Source organism: Thunnus albacares, chromosome 10 (assembly GCF_914725855.1).
Source record: "Thunnus albacares chromosome 10, fThuAlb1.1, whole genome shotgun sequence".
NCBI classification, from domain to species: domain Eukaryota; kingdom Metazoa; phylum Chordata; class Actinopteri; order Scombriformes; family Scombridae; genus Thunnus; species Thunnus albacares.
The window spans coordinates 21,688,868-21,704,896 of NC_058115.1; the positions used below are offsets into that span (position 1 = coordinate 21,688,868).

The following is a 16,029-nucleotide window of genomic DNA, read 5'->3' on the forward strand; positions in this document are numbered from 1 at the left end:
CCTGTTGGGGTTTTCCACAAGAAAAGCATCACCTCTTTAAAACTAAACAATCTATAATAAGAATAATTTACAAACAACCACACAGACAATTTAATTTTACATGCTGTCAAATGTTTCCGATTGTAATAGTTGTTTAAATGACTAGTGAACCGAAGGATTACTTCTTTAGTTAGATAAACAGATAATGCCGGATCTAAATGGAATATTGGATGTTTACAGGAAAACCCGGGATCATTTAAACATGTCACATGATAGTTAAGTTATTGTTATGGTGTCAAAGTGTTTCAGACAAAAACAAACCGCTCAGAAACTGAGGGTCGGTCAGGCTTTTACTTTGAAGGGCGGCCGAAAAACGGAAACTATATTTTGCTGATTTTGGGAGGTAATTTTTTTTTTTAAATGTAGAACTCTACGACGAAATGCCATTTCAGTCAAGATACAGGGAATATATATTTTAAAAGATATAAATTGTAATTATAAATTCAAATTCGTGGTAGACGTTTGTTTTCTCCAACAGCGCCTCCCTCCGGCGTTGTCATAGAACTGCGGCTCCAACCGTCGAGAGGAAGTTAGCCACTAGCCGGCTAAGTTGCTAAAAAAAGTAAACAAGTCTGAGAGATGAGATGAAATTCAGCCGTGGGACGAAATAGCTTTTCAATTATGAAGGAAGACAAGGAAAACACTCGGCCCAAGGAGAGAAGGGTGGAAATAAGGTGCGAAGATGGAGAAAAAACGGAAAAGTCGAAGGAAAAGAAGGAGGCCATGACAAAGGTAAAACTTGCTAATAGGCTAGCGTTAGCGAAGGTTGCTATCAGCCGTTAGTTGTAAACAGTAACTTTTAAAGTTTGCCTCTTTCAACAGCGTGTTTTTAGATATTCAGATCTTAAATGTAAAGTCTAATATACTTATTGTGTAATAAGTTAATGTCTAACTTAAAGTTAAAGCTAACAGCAGCCAATTGTTGCCTTCTTTTCCTCAGATTGTTTATAGCTATATTTTATTTCCGTAGTGAACCCACTAACACCAAACATATAAAAGGAAACAAAAAATGCAATCCAAAGTTTAAAAAAATTTAATGTGGTTGTAACCCCAAAAGGATACAACAGCAAACTACTAAGAAGGGAAATAATTTTAAAAAATAAATAAAGAAAAAGTCAATTATCTTTACAGCAAATCCTTTCAGTTTCATTTAATCAAGTGACCTTCTTTCTTATATAATTAAGAATCAGATACATATAAAAGACACTTTGATGGTAGTTAGTCAATCCAGCAAGCAAGGCATTTCCAATTGCCAGTGGTACATGATTTAAAAAACCCCCCAAAAAACTCCATATTTGACTAAATGTGCTATCACAGCCACTCAGGACTGCTGACAACCTCTCTAGAGGAAGAATCCTTAAAGATCCCCCCCAGATTAGTTTTAAGATGTATATAAAATACTCTACTTCGAATAATAATGTGTCTGATATGGTTTTTCTATTAAAAAAAAAAACTTCAATTATCATGTTAAAATCCTTAAAATTACATCCTTCTTCCACAATAAAAAAAAAAATCCAGAATCTATGAATATGCAAATATTTTTCATGTCAGAAGTTTAACTGTTGGACACAACATGTCTCCTACATCACTGTAAAGTCCATTCTCAGTGTTTGTCCACTGGAGGCTTCAAGTTTCCACATCACACTTGTTTAAGTTGAATATTGAACCAGAATTGGCTACCAAACTAGTTGTGATGTCACAAACCCTTAAAATCAGATTTTCAGTGAGCTTGATGAGTCTGATGAAACTTTCCACTTTCATCAGACAAATGTGAAAACAGCCTTCTAGTGTCAAACTTTGCACATACATCAGTCTGCACAGTGAAGCTCAAACATTCAACTCTAGGAACAAGAAGAAGAAAAACATATTTTTGAGTGGAAGGGGACTTAAATATTTAATTGTACAACATATTAACTGAAGGGGGCTCAGACTCACCCCATTGGAGTAATATACATTCCCCTAACAAAAGTTTTCCTCAGATTGATTAACCCAGCTGTCCTTATAACACTCTATTAATCTGTCAATGACTTTTTCCTAGATTGTGATCAGACGATTACCACCAAGTCTGACCAAGGAGGAGCTGGAGGAGCAGCTGCAACCGCTTCCAGAGGTGGACTACCTGGAGTTTTTCTCCAATGACACCAGGTGAATTTAGCCTTACATTTCATTATTTTAAAAACATCAATAGTGACTCTAATATTTATTAACCTGACATGATTATTCTGTCCTTTCAGCCTTTACCCTCATCTCTTCGCAAGGGCTTACATTAATTTCAAAAATCAAGAGGATATAGTTCTCTTCAGGGATCGATTTGATGGATATGTGTTCATTGACAACAGAGGTATGAGAAGAGCATGAAATTACAGTTAAATAGACAAACTTGAGGGTTTTCTCATAAAATAATTGAGGCTTCACGCTTGTCTGCACATTGCTTCCAAACAGGACAGGAGTATCCTGCCATTGTGGAGTTTGCACCTTTTCAAAAAACTGCCAAAAAAAGAAGTAAGAAAAAGGACGCAAAATGTGGAACAATTACTGAAGGTAAAGGATTTATTGTTATCAAACAGGGCATACATTATTTACTAACAGTCACATTTATGTACTGAATATTTTTGGTTGTATTTGTCATCAGTTTTCTAAAGGATTGCCTGGAGGATAGGTTCACATTTTTTCTAGTCTTATCTTAATGCAGTACTCCCCTTTATGCAAAATACATTATTCTCCGATAACAGGCTTCAGTCTTTGTTAGTCAAATCAAGGGGGTATCTTCCCACTCTGTTACAGTCATTTTAGTGCAAAATACCCAAGATACATATATGGGCATATGAACATTGTTGTCTAAGATGGACCTATCCCTTAATGCTAATGGTTGTCTTTGATAATTTTGTATCAAACCTCAACTCTTCCTCAAAAAGAAAATGCCCTGCTTTAGTTAAGTATAGTTGTGGGTACAGTTTTACGTGGCATTATTTAAAAATGCAGAGAATCAGTCTTGCCAGAAGCAGCAACATGTCTATATTTTTTGTTTATTTTCTTTCAGATCCTGATTACAAGAAATTCCTGGAATATTATAACGGAGATGAGGAAAAATTTACATCCACACCTGAGACTCTGTTGGAAGAGATTGAGGCAAAAACAAAGGAACTTGTAGGTATGTACATAGTCATAGTTCACCTAAAAGAGGTGTTTTGCTGGAGGGATAAATGAGTATTCCAGTAAACCTAAACATACTTTTTCTTTCTCAAGCTAAAAAAACAACTCCTCTGCTGGACTTCCTGAAGAATAAACAGGTAAATATGGCTCAACAGTGTGGCACTAGTTGTGTTGAAATGCATGATGGAAGCTTGACTCATGTCCTGTTTTAATGTTGTTCAGAGACTCAGGGAGGAAAAGAAAGAGGAGAGAAGGAGGAGAGAACTTGAACGCAAGCGCCTGCGTGACGAGGAGCGTCGAAAGTGGAGGGAGGAGGAGAGAAGGAAGCGCAAAGAGGCCGAGAAGATGAAGAGACTTGAGAAACCGCTGGAGAAAGACAAGGACCATGTTAAAGAAGAACCAAAAATCAAAGTATGTGCTGCAGTGGGAAGAATCTGTTTGAAAGAGAGTGTAATCCCCCAAATCTTAATATAACTTTGTCTTTATTTTTCACTGTGCAGCTCCTGAAGAAGCCAGACCGAGGGGGGGATGATGCCGATTCTGAGAAACCCAAGGAAAAAGCCAAGAAACCAGAGAGACCAAATAAAGAGGACAGATCCATGGGAAGTGCTGATCATAAGAGACGCCAGAACATTGAAAATAAGGAGGATCGGGGAAGGAAGTGAGTCTTTACAGTCAGTTCCTCTAAAAGACGTTGCTCTCTTTGAACAGGATGCTTAAACAGGATTTGTGCTTTAACACACAGAGCAGACGAAGACGGGCGCAAGGAGTTCAGAGACCGCGATGCGGAGAGAGACAGGGAGCGTGAGCGGCGGCAGAAAGAGAAGGAGCGCATGAGGCGGCAGGACGAGGATCGGCGGAGAAGGAGAGAGCGGCAGGACGGAGAGAACGCCAGCATGAAGCGGGGGGAGGATGAGGGAAAAAAAGAAAAAGAGCGTGCCTCGGAAAAGAAAAGGGGTGAAAACACGGCAGACTCCGCTCACACTGAGAAGCCAGAGAGGCCCGCCAAGGACAACAAGAAGGAGGAGAGCGCTAAAAGAGAGCGGCTACGAAATAAGGTAACGACTCTGGCCTTTCAAGTTATCAAGTAATTTCCTGCATTTGCTCTTTTTAAAACATTGTTGTTTGTTTGCTTTTGCATCAGGACCGGCCGGCTATTCAACTGTACCAGCCAGGGGCCAGAAGCCGCAATCGAGCAGCTGCAGGAGGAGGAGGAGGAGGAGGAGGAGGAGGAGGAGGAGGAGGAGGAGGAGGAGGAGGCGCTGAATCCAGCTCTGTCGACAGAAAGCCAGATACTGAGACCAAGAAAGTGTCTGACAAAGGAGATGATTGAGCAGATTTCTACTTGTGGCATATTAAGTGTGGTGAGGAGACGGGCCTGCGAGGCTCAGAGCGGCGCTGTGTCGCCTCAGGGCCACGTGCAGCTCAAGCAGGACTGCATTTTCCCCGGTCTCAGAGGCAGAGATGTGATTGAGGAGCCTCTTAGTGCCTGAATGTGACCCTCTTTAGTTTCATTTGTTAGGAAAGGTAACAGTAACCTTTGGAAAGAGTTTGGCTGTAGGGCACATTAGGTGAAGCCAAAGCTTTCTTGGACCATGAAAACTCAATAAGTGACCTTATTTCAGTATTTTTTTTCTCAGATGTTAAGTGTCGTACGCGCTGCAAACATTCGCTTTTACAGTTGTCGTCTGCATTTAGCTTTCTACTCACTCAACACATCCACATTGCCAAGCTCATCAGCATAGTTTCTACACCGTCTAGAACTAGATTTTTGTTTTGCTGTTTTCAGTTTGACGTGTACACATGGAAATGACATCTTACTCTGCCTGGGGAGCTAGACAATCCAAATATATGTGTATTAAAACTTTTCATGGTCTATAACTCACAAATAGTTGTCGTCTTATAGGCACAACTGTTATGCGTACTGAATGACAGAGTCTGTGCTTACCTGTTTTGGGATCATGTGTTCTTTTCCTTCATCCATTCAGTGACTTAAGAAGAAATAAGCCATTTCTGACTAGACTGCCATGTGACAGCCGTGCCTGCATGCAGACTTCAGTTGGAGTGATCGACTTGTGGCCTTCCTACCCTCCCCCCCTTTTTCTAATCTGAGACTCCCCTTAAACATGAATCTGTGATGCACTAAACTGAATCTAGCATGAAGACATATCACTTCTGATGATGCTGACAGTTGACTGGAAATAAAAGAGGTCTTTGTTAAAGTGAACCTGTCTGTCTTCTCTCATTGGTGAACTATTTTAATCCTAAAATACAAGAAAACTCAGTAAAGATGAGGTTTTATTTTCAAGTCAGGGTTTTTTTTTTTGCACCATTTCCAGTTTTGTCTTTTCTCTCTTTCATCTATTAGTTACAGTGGATATGAGTCATGAACAGCTGTGTCCAAGAATGGCTTTATTTTTCTGTTGGGATTTGCTTCTTGGTCCCTAGTGACCCCCCCATCCCCAATGTGCTTGTAGCTTTCCACCACAAAGTTTCCTTGTAGTCCAGTGTAACCAGTACTCCTATGCTGGAAAAATTCTTTAATTCTGTTAGTTTAGTTATAAGGACTATGCATAATATGAAAACTTTTTCTTTTTTAACACAGCATATGACTACAAAATTAGCCTATAACAGAGGACCTGCCTTAGTTGATCTTGTCCTTTTGAGGTGCAAAGTCCCTAAAAATATGCAAAAAAATAAAAATTTCCAAAACCAACTGACATGTAGTGAACCTGGGGGCTTTGGGGCCCTGAGACAGTTTATTTTTTATTTAATTTAAGAAATAGTTGTATTTATCGATCCAAGAACATTTCAGCACCAACATACAGGCATAAAACATACAATAAATAATCCAAGCAGCAGCAATCTAACACAAATATAACAAAGTAAAAAGAAAACAAACATAAATAAATTAAAAGTTTATGTGTCCAAAATGCACCACCCTCTCTGTAAAATGCCTGAGAAATTACCCGTTAAATACCTGCAAATGACATTATAGTATTTCTACTTTTAATTAAGTAAAAGATCTGAATACTTCTTCCACCACTGGTAAAATATAAAGAAAAAAGATTTTTAAACTATATGTAGAACAATACAATATATGTACAATTTCTGGCAGGAATATTGATTATATATTCCTCCAAAAAAAAAGAAGCAGATGCAAAACAACAGCAAGGCTACAGTGGCAATATACAATAATAGATACACAAATAAATAAAAATAGGTTAAGTACATGTACATTATGTAAAAATAAATATACCTAATTAAATAAAATTAAAATATCTTTTTTGTATTGAATGGTGCGTTTCAGCTAATATTAGTAAAAAAAAAGAAAGAAAAGAATTCTTTAACTCATTTATCTTCAAGACCCCCACGTTGTGTCGCTGTCTACAGACTGCGTCGTCTGTTTCCTGGGCGCTGATTGGATAAAACCCTCTTCGTCACTTCCTTCTTTCTCTTCTACCACCGCCATAGTGGTGAAAGGACTGTGGACAAAATGGTAAATTGAAAATCTTTAAACATCCACGTCTGTAGCTCGTTTAAACGTGCAAAGATGTGTAGAACATTTAATAACTATGTTGATAGTGCTTAACAGATCAGTATGTTGTCTGAAGAGTCGAGATATTAGCTTATTATTGACGATTAACGATGCTAGCCGGTAGCTTCTCTGTAGCGCTACGCATGTTAGCCGCTATAATGTTGTCTTAAACACTATAAATACTCCCGAGTATATCATCTCGATGACGTAAATCATTGGACAAAGTCTCTATCTATTAGCTAAAGTGCAAAAAAATGTGTGTGTCGACGTGGTGTTAATGTATTTTGTGTTGTTTCTAGTCGTCCCACAAGACTTTCAGGATCAAGCGCTTCCTCGCCAAGAAGCAGAAACAGAACAGGCCGATTCCTCAGTGGATCAGAATGAAGACTGGCAACAAGATCAGGTGAGTTTATAGTGTTTATTACCTGTGCACGTTACCTTTTAAATGTGTTGTGTGGTTTTTGAACTGATTATCATACAGAGAGAGTAAGTTGGTATAACCAAACTGCACTGGAGGCACACTGTCTCTCTGCACAGTTGAAGTGAATTAGTCTCTATAATTTACTGTTTATGTACACGTGTGCCAGTTTATTAGGTTTACCTAGTTAGTGTAAACTAATGAAATCTAATATGACAGCTCTAACAAATCCACATTTTTATGAAGATTAAAATAAGACTTTAGAGAGCTATTAGCCCAACTTAATGGTCATTTTGGAGGCTGATGTTTGTTGTGCTGCTGTGTAAGACTGCAGTTGGTGATTAGGTTTCCAATTATATTCTCAATTATGAGTTTGGTGTGTAAATAATAAAGTATATAATGATAAAATGAGCCATTGTGGCTTTGCAGAGTTCAAGGCAATGTTGTCTGTCTTGTTTTCTTAACTAACTACTCCACTTTACAATTTGTATAAAATGGAGAAAAGCAGCAAATCTTCACATCGGGGGTGCTGGAACCAGAGAATGGAGGTTTTTACTAGCAAAGATGAAATCATTTAGTTTCAAATTTCTTTCTTTATTGTTGCATCTCATAACATAAGTATGAGTAAAAATCTTAGGTTTCAGCTTCTTGACAATGCAGTAAGGAAAAAATGGAAATGATAAACACAGTAAAAGCAGCAGTAATAAGAGTATCAACAAAAGCATAAAGTATGTGTCCTACCTATAAGATGTGAAGAAATATCTGTATAATTTGTATGTACATATGGTTATTTATCAAAGTAGTTACCAGTTTATTTATTTGGGGCTCGACTAATTACACAACAAATTGTCAGAGCCTGTTCTGTTGAACTGTAAAGAGGTGTTTCTCTTGTTTTGCCACCATTAATAACAAAGTAAATAGTAGAACAACTTCCTAGTACAACACAATATAACCACCAACCACAGCTTCTGAAATGACCATTCATTAGTTTTAGCTAAGTGCACCTACTAAACTATAAAGAGTATATTCAAAACTTGCATGATGGCCGGCTGTATTAACTTTCACAGATTGAAATTTCAGTCATTTTTAGCAGAAAAAGTGCATTCAGAGTTTCCTCAAAGGTGCAGACATTGGTGAAATCCTCCCTGAGAGTGCTCGATCTTAATGGTTCGTGTTCCACTGCTATAATTCACTGAGCCGTCTGCTTTCACATTAAGTGCGGAGATGTTATCGGGGGCTGATTTAATGTGGGGAAGAAGCAGGAACTCTAGATCATGTAAAGCAGGTCTGCAATTGCAGCTCTTTATGTCTGTTGAGTGCTGTCATTAACCCTGCTGAGAGCATCTTTCTGCTGCGGAGCTCATCTTCCTGCTCACCGTGATGGTGAAGAGGAACGTCTGCAGCTGTAACATATGAACACTGAAGTTCAGCTGAACGTTAGAATCGAGTCGACTGTTTGCTGAAACTGATCTGCCCACTAAATAGCTTTCTTTGGTATTTGACTGTTATATAATTACCACAGCCTCGAGCGTTTCCCACAATTACCGCAGTGATTCTTCAGAAGAGGATCTACGAGTAGATTTAAAAACAATTACTTTCACTTAAAATCTTTATTATTTCAGTGCCTTCAGAGATTTGACTGTCTCACAGGCTCATGCATTCAGGGTGTGTTGTGGTCAGTTTGACGTCTGAGCAGAATCAACTGTATTTGCATTGTTTCAACTGCTTTGTTTAATTTCATTGTGTGTCCTTGTTTGAATGTGATGGAAGTGAGTGTCAGTCTTCACCTTTCAACTAAATGCAGGACTAAAAATAAAAAGGCTCATCAGTGATTTGAAAATGATTATTTTTAGATCTGATTAAAGAGAGGTGGGATCTTACATGGCTGAATCAAGCTTATTGTTGTCAGGGACGTACTTGTCACTGAATTTAGACTTAAGAATTGCACAGCAGATAGATTGAGATGTTTGCTGAAAGACAGATGGTCTGCTTCATTATCATGTCAACCATATCCGGGAAATGTGTGCAGCTCAAGATGCAGATTAGAGCTGCAACGATTAGTCGATCAACAGAAAATTAATCGACTATTTTGATGATAGATTCATCTTCATTCATTCTTTTATTTAAGACAAAATACCAAATTATCTTGTTCCAGCTTCTTAGATCTGAATATTTTCTGGTTTCTTTTAGTCTTTTACGATGAACAGAATATCTTTGGGTTGTGGTCTATTGGTTGGGACAAAACATTTTAGGTTGCATCTTGGACTTTGGGAAACAGTGGTCGACATTTTTAACCATTTTCTGACAATTTAAAACAACTAATGGATTAATCAACAGTTAATCGATAATGAAAATCTTTAGTCGCAGACCAGTGTTTTAACACTTAAAATGTGACCTATCTTAATCTTAATCTCAGTTGAGTTTGGTTCAGTCATCTCTGTATGAAGGAGGCAGAACGGTAACCTTTTGTCTTTTCAGTTACACAAGTTTCTACTGAATATTTCCTGTAATTTTGTTGAAACCTGATATCCAGAAATGAGTCAGTAAGTTGCTGAGAGAAGTTGCCTTCTGGCAAATAAGATTTGAGCAAATTCACCTCTGCAGTTTTCATAGTAAGCTGGAGCACCAACTAAAGGGAGTAAAGTGAATATTTAACTTAGTATTTACCAGGACAAAGTCGTGTTTTGCACAGCGGTGGCATTTCCTGTGTACAAATTTAATCGCTGTCATTTATCTCAGTTGTAAATGTTTATTTCAATTTTCTCTGACACGTTTGGCCTCTTTCCACTTCAGGTACAACTCCAAGAGGAGACACTGGAGGAGGACCAAGCTCGGCCTGTAAACGTGAGGGTCTGTGGATCCCCCAGCATCCCTCCATCCCAACATCTCCCAGGACCTCCAGCTGCTGGGGCCTGACCACCGGGGAGGGAGCCATGTTATCTGGAGCAGCAGTTGTTTTGTACAGATACTCTGGTTATGCTCATGTTTGACAATAAAAGATCTGTGATCAAACTGAAAACGTGCCTGTATGGCTTTCTTCTTCTTTTTATCCCCCACAAGTGTAGCTAAACAGTCCATTTTACAGACTGAGTGCTTTTTCCACAGCAAACCAAACATCACAAGCTGCCACAGCTCAGCAGAAAGAAGCACACTGATGGGTTTTCAGTCTCCGACCACATAGCAAACACTTCTGAATCCCCGTCTCATGGAATATTGTGGTTATTTGTAGTTAGCTTGAAGGTCTGGCTTTGTTGATTTGGGCCAAACACAACACTGGTATTCAAGAAAAGCTAAAGCAGTAAGAAACACAAACTAAGAATTGTTTACTTAAACAGCTAAAACTGGAAAAATAGTTGCCATGTCAGCAGTTACTAATATTTGAGTTGACACAAGTAGAACTGTGTCAGTCAGAAAAATGCAAAGATCATGTGGAGTAAGTGTTTTTATTAGATTCAGTGAAAGTTATCACAAAATAAAAACTTACTCAGGTGCCCTTTTTATATTCCAGAAATTCTTGGAAAGCAGTATTGATACAGAATGTGTTATCCTGGTGAATTAAATGTCAAATACAGCACATAATTGAAGGCGTCTGTCATTACAGTCACCTTTTGTTTCCTAGAAATGAAAACGAGGATAGCAGCTTCCTTAAAGGCCCCATTCTCCAGCTGCCCCCCCTGTTAGTCCTGTGAAAGAAGTCCACTTCATCTGTCTCCCCGTGATCGACCTCATCACTGGGGGTCAAGTTCATAGCCGTGGCGCAGTTGTTGTTGACGTTTTTATTGACGTTTTGCTGCGCGCACCCGCCGCTGTGTTCATCATCCCAGGTCCCCAACAGCTCCTTCATCTCCGGAGGGGCGTCTCCCCTCAGATACTGCCAGGCTCTCTTCCCGTTGTAGTCCATGGCATCCACATTGGCACTGAAAGCTCCGACCAGCAGTTTAATGACCATGTAGTGGCTGTGCATGCAGGCGACGTGCAGCGGGGTGAACCCGCCGCTGCCCCGCACGTTCACATTCACGGGGATCCCCGCGTTTTGCGCGTAACGCAAAAGTTTCACCAGAGTCTCATCCTGTCCCCTTTTGGCTAACCAGTGGAGCACAGAATAACCGCTGATGAAATCCTTCCTGGTTAACAGATGGGGGTCTTCAGAGATAAACTCCAGTATGGTTTCATAGTTTCCCTCCACCGCAGAAATCATCCACGCGTGCTCCATCGGATACAAAGCCCAGTTTACGTCCTGCTCCGAGGACGCGCTGGATGTCTGGGAGGTCAACACAGTACTGAACCCGCTGTGAGATGAGTTACTCAGAAGCAGCTCTTTCAGGTATTTTTTACGCATAGCCGGTGTGAGCGACCCTCTCTCCGATGCGTCTCTCTGGAGGAGGAGAGTGCCCGGTGCGGAGCTGTCAGACACTTCTTGTTGTCTCTGCAGCCTCGACCTACGCTGGAAAGCGCTGGGCATGACTTGCATGCCATACCTCGAGAGTCGCTCCACAACGGTGGTCTGTCTGGATGACCTTCTGATGTGGGCGTCAGTGTCGCTGACAGCTGGTTCATTTCCAGCATCATCCGATCCGCTCTCATGCATGCTGCACGCAAGGCTACTTCCTTTTATTTGGACAACACCCCGAAGACATCAGTGTCAAATTAGATACTGGGAACGGTTTCCATCCACTGCGTCGGACTCATTCTCTGTGTAAAAGGGAGGGGGGAGTTTATTTTTACCGTTTGTATGAGTAAATAAACATTTCAGATATGCGTAAACATGTCATTTTAAACAAGCGTCTTAAGGACAAACAGATCAAGTTCCTCTTTTTGCAGGCATGTTGAAACACTGTCAATTTATCCCTTAATCTCATAACCCCTTAAATACCAAAAATATGTTTTAGCTCTGTCTCCTGTGTATCAGACTGCTGACCACGCCAATCTTACTCACCTGTTCAAGAGCGTACAAACCGCAGACAGACTCACGTATAATAAAAGCGCTCAGTGACTCTCACAGTTTTCACCATTAACCGTTTCATTCTCTGTGAAACGTTATCGTCCAGCTGGTAACGACTGTAATCGTTATTTTAAGGATATATGTCAAATTCTGAGCTACAAATTCAAGCTGGGATTCTCTTTCCCTTTTCAAGAGGAACTGAGACAAAGTTCATTCTAATCTCAGGCAAAACCAATAGCGAGAAAACCCTCCCATGTGACCACTGATGGACTTCAAAGCAGGAAGTAATAGTCTGTAATGCTGTCACAGCCTGTCACTGAGCTATGGACTGGACTGGGGCAATGCAAATACAACATAGCAAGGGTAATTAAAAGACACTTTATTTCAGTAAAACAACAAAACAAAAAACAACATTCTTTCATTTTCAGTCAGTAATAGATTCTGGAGGAAGTTCAACGGTCAGCTCATCGAGTGTTTGAAGAAAGGCATCCAGCTCCGAGCAGTAACCTGGAAAGAGATTCAGCAGGTTAATGATACTTTTAGTTAATGATACCTGCAGTGAACCAGCACCTCATACTTAAAGGCTTCAGTCATCGCTGTCTAACAGCTATAGATAGTTTCATTTTGTTTGCCAGGACTTTGACACGGTGAAATTGAATGAAATTAACTTAAAATCATGTTGACAGCGTGTGATTTAATTTCATCTGAGCAAAGTAGTTTCAATTAAACTGGTCTGTTCATTGTTTCACAGAGAAAATGTGCAACACTTAACACACATGAGGCTCTGGGAAATTGTGAAGGCCATTTTATATACTATACAGTTAATTGGGAAAAAAAAAAAAAAAATATAGAGTAATAAATGATGAAAATGATTTAGTTGCAGCCCTAAATGAAAACTTTACAGCAGTAAACAGTAATTATACAGCATCATTCAGCAACTAAGAACGTGTTTCTGGGAAGACAAACTCCAGTCGTGAGCAACACACTGTTCACCTCCGTTATTCTGAGGCAACAGCAAAAATCTCAGACATCTCTTAAAAACGCAAATAAAAACCCCACAACTCTCAGCAAGGCTAGATAATACTGGGAGGTAATTAAATAACTAAAAGTAACCATTTAAGATCGACGTATTTGTGTACATTAACTGACTAACTTCATCCAAACAGTAATGTGTAAATGAAGGTTTAATAGGGATTTTATACCTGAATTTCTTGGCATCTTTACAGGTGACATGTTTGGGAGCGGCTTAAACATTTCCAGGTCCTCCTCACAGGGAGGGGGAGCCTGTGGGAAACAAGCCAGTCCAGGCAGAGCAAAGCCACTGAGAGGAATCAAATCTTCAGGTATGCTGTACTTCTCAAACTCTGGGAAGAAGAGAAGAATAACCCCTTATGTTTAGAGATGTTTAGAGTGAACTATCTCCAGAAGGAATGCAGCAGCTTCATGTGTGATTGAGACTTGTGATTCGCATGTGCAAGCTTCGATGTAACAAAGATCAGTCTTGAGGGTATAAACTATGAGTTGTCTCAAGGAGGAACAGCTACTGTGATGCTGCAGTGAGAATTAACACAGGAAATTACTTCAGTTGTTGCTTGATGTTGTACCGGACATGTGGTTGTACAAGTGTAAGACTGTATTAAAAAAAGACCCTTAAGTTAAACTGGTGTGAAGTGTTACCAGTAAAAAGATGTTTGTTACCTAGTGGGTCATAAGGAATGAACTTCTCAATTTCTGGATATTCCTCCACTTTGTTCTGAGCAGCATGTTTGACTTTGGTTTCCTGAGAGGAACACAGTGTTGTATCAGTACATGTATAGTTGAGGTATACAGCAGAATATTCAAATAGGTTGACATCACTTTTCTATCGTCATTATACACGCATGTTTTATCCCAACCTGTGGCTTTACGAGTTTCTTCTCTTGTACATTGATGGCAGGGGTTGAGATTTTTTTGTTGACTGTCCCCAAAGCCTTACGACCAGATGGCAGAGGAGTCTTTAAGGTTTTGGCAGTCATTGGAGATTTCAAGAGTTTCTCTGGTGGGGGAAAAAAAAGGTTAAAAATGTATGATTTCAAATACAAGTTTCCCTGCAGACCTATATTACTACTAGAGGGGGGAAAAGCTGCACCGAGCACAGTTAGAATTTCATACCTGGTGCAGACTGAAGTCGCTGTCGCATCTTGAGTGTTGGTGCATGAAGACATGCATTTTCCCGCTCTGCAAAGATTATGTTGGCCATTGTATCTGAAAATGCATCATAACAACCCATCAACATGGAAGAGACCTTTATGTGGTCGACATTTTGGCACATTATAGCAGGAAAAGCACATGCATAAATGCATTAAGGTTTATAGCTGCAACCATTTTATAATGAATGCATTAACACAATAGTTTTGGCCCTAAATGTTTAAGCGTGAAAACGTCTTCCAAGTGTCTTGACCTTGGAAATAGTCATCTAACAATCTTAACTCAGGATTTCTTAGTTTGTTTTTTCAAGCTTCAACTGCATCTTATATCCTCAGAAGGTTTGAGTTTGCACTTGGGCTGAAACAAGTTACCATTTTCATTAATAGTTAAAAATGCCTGTTGAAATTTCCTACAGCCCAAAGTGAGGACTTCATGTGTGTTGTTATGTCTTGTTAAATCCCACCAACAGTCCAAAGACATTCAGTGTTTCATCTTGTGTGACAAAGAAAAGCATCAAATCCTCACATTTGAAAAGATGGAACCAGCAGCTGCAAAAATGATATGATTATTCGATTATCAAAATAATTGCTGATTAATATTCTGTCATTTGACTAAATCGACTAATTGCTGCACCTTTAGCTTGCTCAGTTGTACTCTCTGGATAGGGCTGTAAGAGGGCCTAAAGTTAATATATTGTGTCAAATCACTTATGTACACGTGTAATCAATTGATGTTACCATTAGTAATAGCCTGCCCATGCAAGTCAAATATGTGCCATGAATAAAAAGTTTATACAAACATGATCTCAATCAAAAGCATTTTGTTGCAGCCTTTATTCATTCACTTAGCTAATGCCTTCATAAAAATCACAGCCAATATATTCAGACCACAGGTAAAGCCTGAAGTTTTGTGCTGTCCCACCTCAAAAGACAAATACAGTAAGTGCCGAGTATTTTTCTGAAAAACAGTCTTTTTTCTGTGACTCAGGTCATGTGTAATGAACACCAAGCTTACAAGACAAGGGTGCAATTTGATAGTCTTATCAAGCCTCAGCCTGAGCACTGAAACTAACAGCCAATGTGTTGCAGTGTTGCAGCATTTAGGTTAGTACCTTCGTTAATTTAGCTATATTTAACAAATGAATGACAACTGTTGTCTCTTTGCATTTAATACGAGTTAGTTAGCTTTTTGTTTTGTCGTGGAAACGAGGGAAAGTAACGTTGCACAAAACCACTTTGATTTTCGCAAGACATAACGTTCGTACAGTTAACGTCAGCTGAGTTTCGGGTTAAAATCGTGGATGTGTTGGAAGGTGGTTAAAATTAACGTTAGCTAACCGTAATCATAAGCTAGTAGCTAACTTATTAGCGTTAAAATTCAACACGTCTGTCACTCATTTTCGTTACTTCATTAAACTTTACAGTATTGGCTGAGACTGCTGTGAACTGTAACATTAATACACCGATGTTAACGTTACCTGAGCTGTGCTGTGCCTAAAAACTCCGTTGGCTGCACCTTCTCTCTCTCAGACCAAAAAGGTTGTTTTGATATAAACGGTGACGTCTAGCGTCCGCGGCTCCTTTTTAAATTCACTGCCTTCATCCTATTGGTCGCTGTAGCACACGTGACTTGAATGGACGTTGCCATAAAAAATACGTTGCCATTTTATTTATATCAATACCACATAATAACCATAACCTCATCGTTTCAGTACATACAGTCTAAAACATAGGTAAATAATAATTACGACAC

General features: G+C 39.4%; 4 protein-coding genes across 6 annotated transcripts; 2 read left to right on the plus strand and 2 right to left on the minus strand.

Moving 5' to 3' along the window:
* The first annotated feature begins 88 nt into the window (after nucleotides 1–88).
* On the plus strand, nucleotides 89–5,419 carry upf3b (UPF3B regulator of nonsense mediated mRNA decay). 2 transcript variants are annotated; one of them, XM_044363812.1, is made up of 11 exons: nucleotides 89–771; nucleotides 2,078–2,184; nucleotides 2,274–2,380; nucleotides 2,482–2,580; nucleotides 3,080–3,190; nucleotides 3,286–3,329; nucleotides 3,415–3,603; nucleotides 3,693–3,853; nucleotides 3,938–4,250; nucleotides 4,337–4,556; nucleotides 5,181–5,419. In XM_044363812.1, exons 1-10 carry the CDS (start codon nucleotides 661–663, stop codon nucleotides 4,523–4,525), a joined length of 1,431 nt encoding a protein of 476 aa, XP_044219747.1. In that variant the 5' UTR covers nucleotides 89–660; the 3' UTR covers nucleotides 4,526–4,556; nucleotides 5,181–5,419. The 2 variants fall into 2 exon arrangements, with proteins under 2 accessions (XP_044219747.1, XP_044219745.1); XM_044363810.1 differs by having other exon boundaries at nucleotides 4,337–5,419.
* Nucleotides 5,420–6,581: 1,162 nt separating this feature from the next.
* On the plus strand, nucleotides 6,582–10,167 carry rpl39 (ribosomal protein L39). Its single transcript, XM_044363133.1, has 3 exons — nucleotides 6,582–6,691; nucleotides 7,030–7,133; nucleotides 9,942–10,167. The coding sequence occupies exons 1-3, from the start codon at nucleotides 6,689–6,691 to the stop codon at nucleotides 9,988–9,990; spliced, it is 156 nt and encodes a 51-aa protein (XP_044219068.1). The 5' UTR covers nucleotides 6,582–6,688; the 3' UTR covers nucleotides 9,991–10,167.
* A 408-nt stretch (nucleotides 10,168–10,575) lies between these two features.
* sowahd (sosondowah ankyrin repeat domain family d) lies at nucleotides 10,576–12,360 on the minus strand. Its single transcript, XM_044363129.1, has 2 exons — nucleotides 12,085–12,360; nucleotides 10,576–11,840 (listed from the first exon to the last, which is right to left on the minus strand). Exon 2 carries the CDS (start codon nucleotides 11,734–11,736, stop codon nucleotides 10,750–10,752), a length of 987 nt encoding a protein of 328 aa, XP_044219064.1. The 5' UTR covers nucleotides 11,737–11,840; nucleotides 12,085–12,360; the 3' UTR covers nucleotides 10,576–10,749.
* An 89-nt stretch (nucleotides 12,361–12,449) lies between these two features.
* Nucleotides 12,450–15,863, minus strand: pttg1 (PTTG1 regulator of sister chromatid separation, securin). Of its 2 annotated transcripts, none has more exons than XM_044363130.1 (6): nucleotides 15,755–15,863; nucleotides 14,242–14,334; nucleotides 13,986–14,125; nucleotides 13,789–13,870; nucleotides 13,293–13,454; nucleotides 12,450–12,597 (listed from the first exon to the last, which is right to left on the minus strand). In XM_044363130.1, exons 2-6 carry the CDS (start codon nucleotides 14,327–14,329, stop codon nucleotides 12,515–12,517), a joined length of 555 nt encoding a protein of 184 aa, XP_044219065.1. In that variant the 5' UTR covers nucleotides 14,330–14,334; nucleotides 15,755–15,863; the 3' UTR covers nucleotides 12,450–12,514. The 2 variants fall into 2 exon arrangements, with proteins under 2 accessions (XP_044219065.1, XP_044219066.1); XM_044363131.1 differs by having other exon boundaries at nucleotides 14,242–14,339; nucleotides 15,755–15,855.
* Nucleotides 15,864–16,029: the final 166 nt, after the last annotated feature.

Coding starts and splice junctions, on each gene's coding strand:
- sowahd (XM_044363129.1), bottom strand. CDS start 11,736: ATGCATGAGAGCGGATCGGATGATGCTGGAAATGAACCAGCTGTCAGC.
- upf3b (XM_044363810.1), top strand. CDS start 661: ATGAAGGAAGACAAGGAAAACACTCGGCCCAAGGAGAGAAGGGTGGAA. Junction 2,185..2,273: donor TTTTTCTCCAATGACACCAG/GTGAATTTAGCC, acceptor CTGTCCTTTCAG/CCTTTACCCTCATCTCTTCG. Junction 3,191..3,285: donor AAAAACAAAGGAACTTGTAG/GTATGTACATAG, acceptor TTCTTTCTCAAG/CTAAAAAAACAACTCCTCTG.
- rpl39 (XM_044363133.1), top strand. Junction 7,134..9,941: donor AAGACTGGCAACAAGATCAG/GTGAGTTTATAG, acceptor TTTCCACTTCAG/GTACAACTCCAAGAGGAGAC.
- pttg1 (XM_044363130.1), bottom strand. CDS start 14,329: ATGGCCAACATAATCTTTGCAGAGCGGGAAAATGCATGTCTTCATGCA. Junction 13,871..13,985: donor AGAAACTCGTAAAGCCACAG/GTTGGGATAAAA, acceptor TGTTCCTCTCAG/GAAACCAAAGTCAAACATGC. Junction 12,598..13,292: donor AAAGATGCCAAGAAATTCAG/GTATAAAATCCC, acceptor ATCTCTTTCCAG/GTTACTGCTCGGAGCTGGAT.